The following is a 1417-nucleotide window of genomic DNA, read 5'->3' on the forward strand; positions in this document are numbered from 1 at the left end:
CACACAAAACACACACAACAATGTTATGCTTTCATACTGATGTTAATAATTGATGAATTATTTATTATGTATAACCATGTCTAGTCTAGAAAACAGTACAGTTGTGCATTTGATTGCAAAGTTTTGTATATTTACAAAAACCAAACATATCTTATCTTAAGATAAGATTTAAAAACAACAAGAGATTATCAAAAAATAAGAATTGCCACTTTAGTTTCATTTTGTATTATTTATGAGGGGGGGGGGGGGGGTGGAGGGGTCTGTTTGGATTTGGGCCTATGACCTTGAAGTGGCATTTTAAATTAAATATATGTAATGTAGCAAGGTAATCCGTTACATGTGGAAAACAATTATTAAGATTGTCAGCCTTCCGTTCATCTCTAAACAGAGCAAACAGACCTCAAGTCATCAGTGTTTGTTGTGGGAGCAGATGGTGAAAAGGCTGATTAAAGAAATCATTCCAACATGATAATGGCCTAAACATCATTAGTCAGAGAGACTTTTCTGTTAAGAAACTATCTTGCTCGTTCATTGAAGCCGATGTAATGGTCTCATTTGCATGTTTGGAAACTGTTGCTGTTGTTTTGCGTGATGAATAGCACACAAAACATGACACTGCCTATCTGGAGCTGAATTGATCCATTTCAAGTTGTTTGCAGCTTGTAATGATGAATAATTTAAAGTGAAGCATTTGTAAAGGTCACTACAAAAACAACAGATGAACTGCAAATGAACAGATTCCTAAAATGTTGATCTGAATAATAAGAGCCTAATATCTCATGGGAAAGATAATAAATCAACGACTGTGATTCCATAAAAACAGTATTTTGAAATATAGCTGATTTGCAGGCAGCTAAATCAATTGAAAAATGCCGTTAACTGGCTATTAATGGGCAAAAACGTGCAAATGAAAGCTATCAAATTATTGATACCGAAATGTATCATCATTTAATAACCCCCCACACAAACCTTGCTTCATTTAAAGGCTATAGGTGTCAATGCTCACCCAGTATGAAGACAGGCATGAACGCCCCAGATGGAATGGGCATGGCGGTGGCCACAGCAGACATCCAGAACTGCAACACAAAAATCATACAACATCTTAAAGAGGAAAAACTAGGAGCTGTTGATGGAAAACAATAAAACCAAAGTGTGCAGACTCAAATGAACTTCAGATCAACATACAGGCCTCATTGTTTGATTTAAATATGAGTATTCAAGGCTTTCCCCAAAGGCTGCAGACTGAAAATCCAATGGCATTTCCCACTTTTGAATTTCAAACACTAGTAAACGTAGAGGAAATGCTAGGCTTTGTTTTTTGATTGTTTGTTTATAAACATTTGGGGAAAAGCATGATGTGACCAAACTATGTGTTCTGCATTCTAGGCATGTTAATGTGGCTGAAGTTAAAGTTAAC

At 35.9% G+C, this 1417-nt stretch overlaps 1 protein-coding gene across 1 annotated transcript in view; it reads right to left on the reverse strand.

Moving 5' to 3' along the window:
* Window positions 1-1076, reverse strand: part of LOC104962371 (chloride channel protein 1-like) — a gene marked incomplete at both ends in the record, with an annotated part of 16730 nt that extends 15654 nt beyond the window's left edge. The window contains one exon of the mRNA XM_010790811.1: window positions 1007-1076. Coding sequence (XP_010789113.1) covers window positions 1007-1076 — 70 coding nt within the window. The remainder of the gene's footprint in view (window positions 1-1006) is intronic.
* Between the last annotated feature and the right edge of the window lie 341 nt (window positions 1077-1417).

This window comes from Notothenia coriiceps, unplaced genomic scaffold (assembly GCF_000735185.1).
Source record: "Notothenia coriiceps isolate Sejong01 unplaced genomic scaffold, NC01 NC01_scaffold00034566, whole genome shotgun sequence".
In the NCBI taxonomy this organism is placed as follows: Eukaryota; Metazoa; Chordata; class Actinopteri; order Perciformes; family Nototheniidae; genus Notothenia; species Notothenia coriiceps.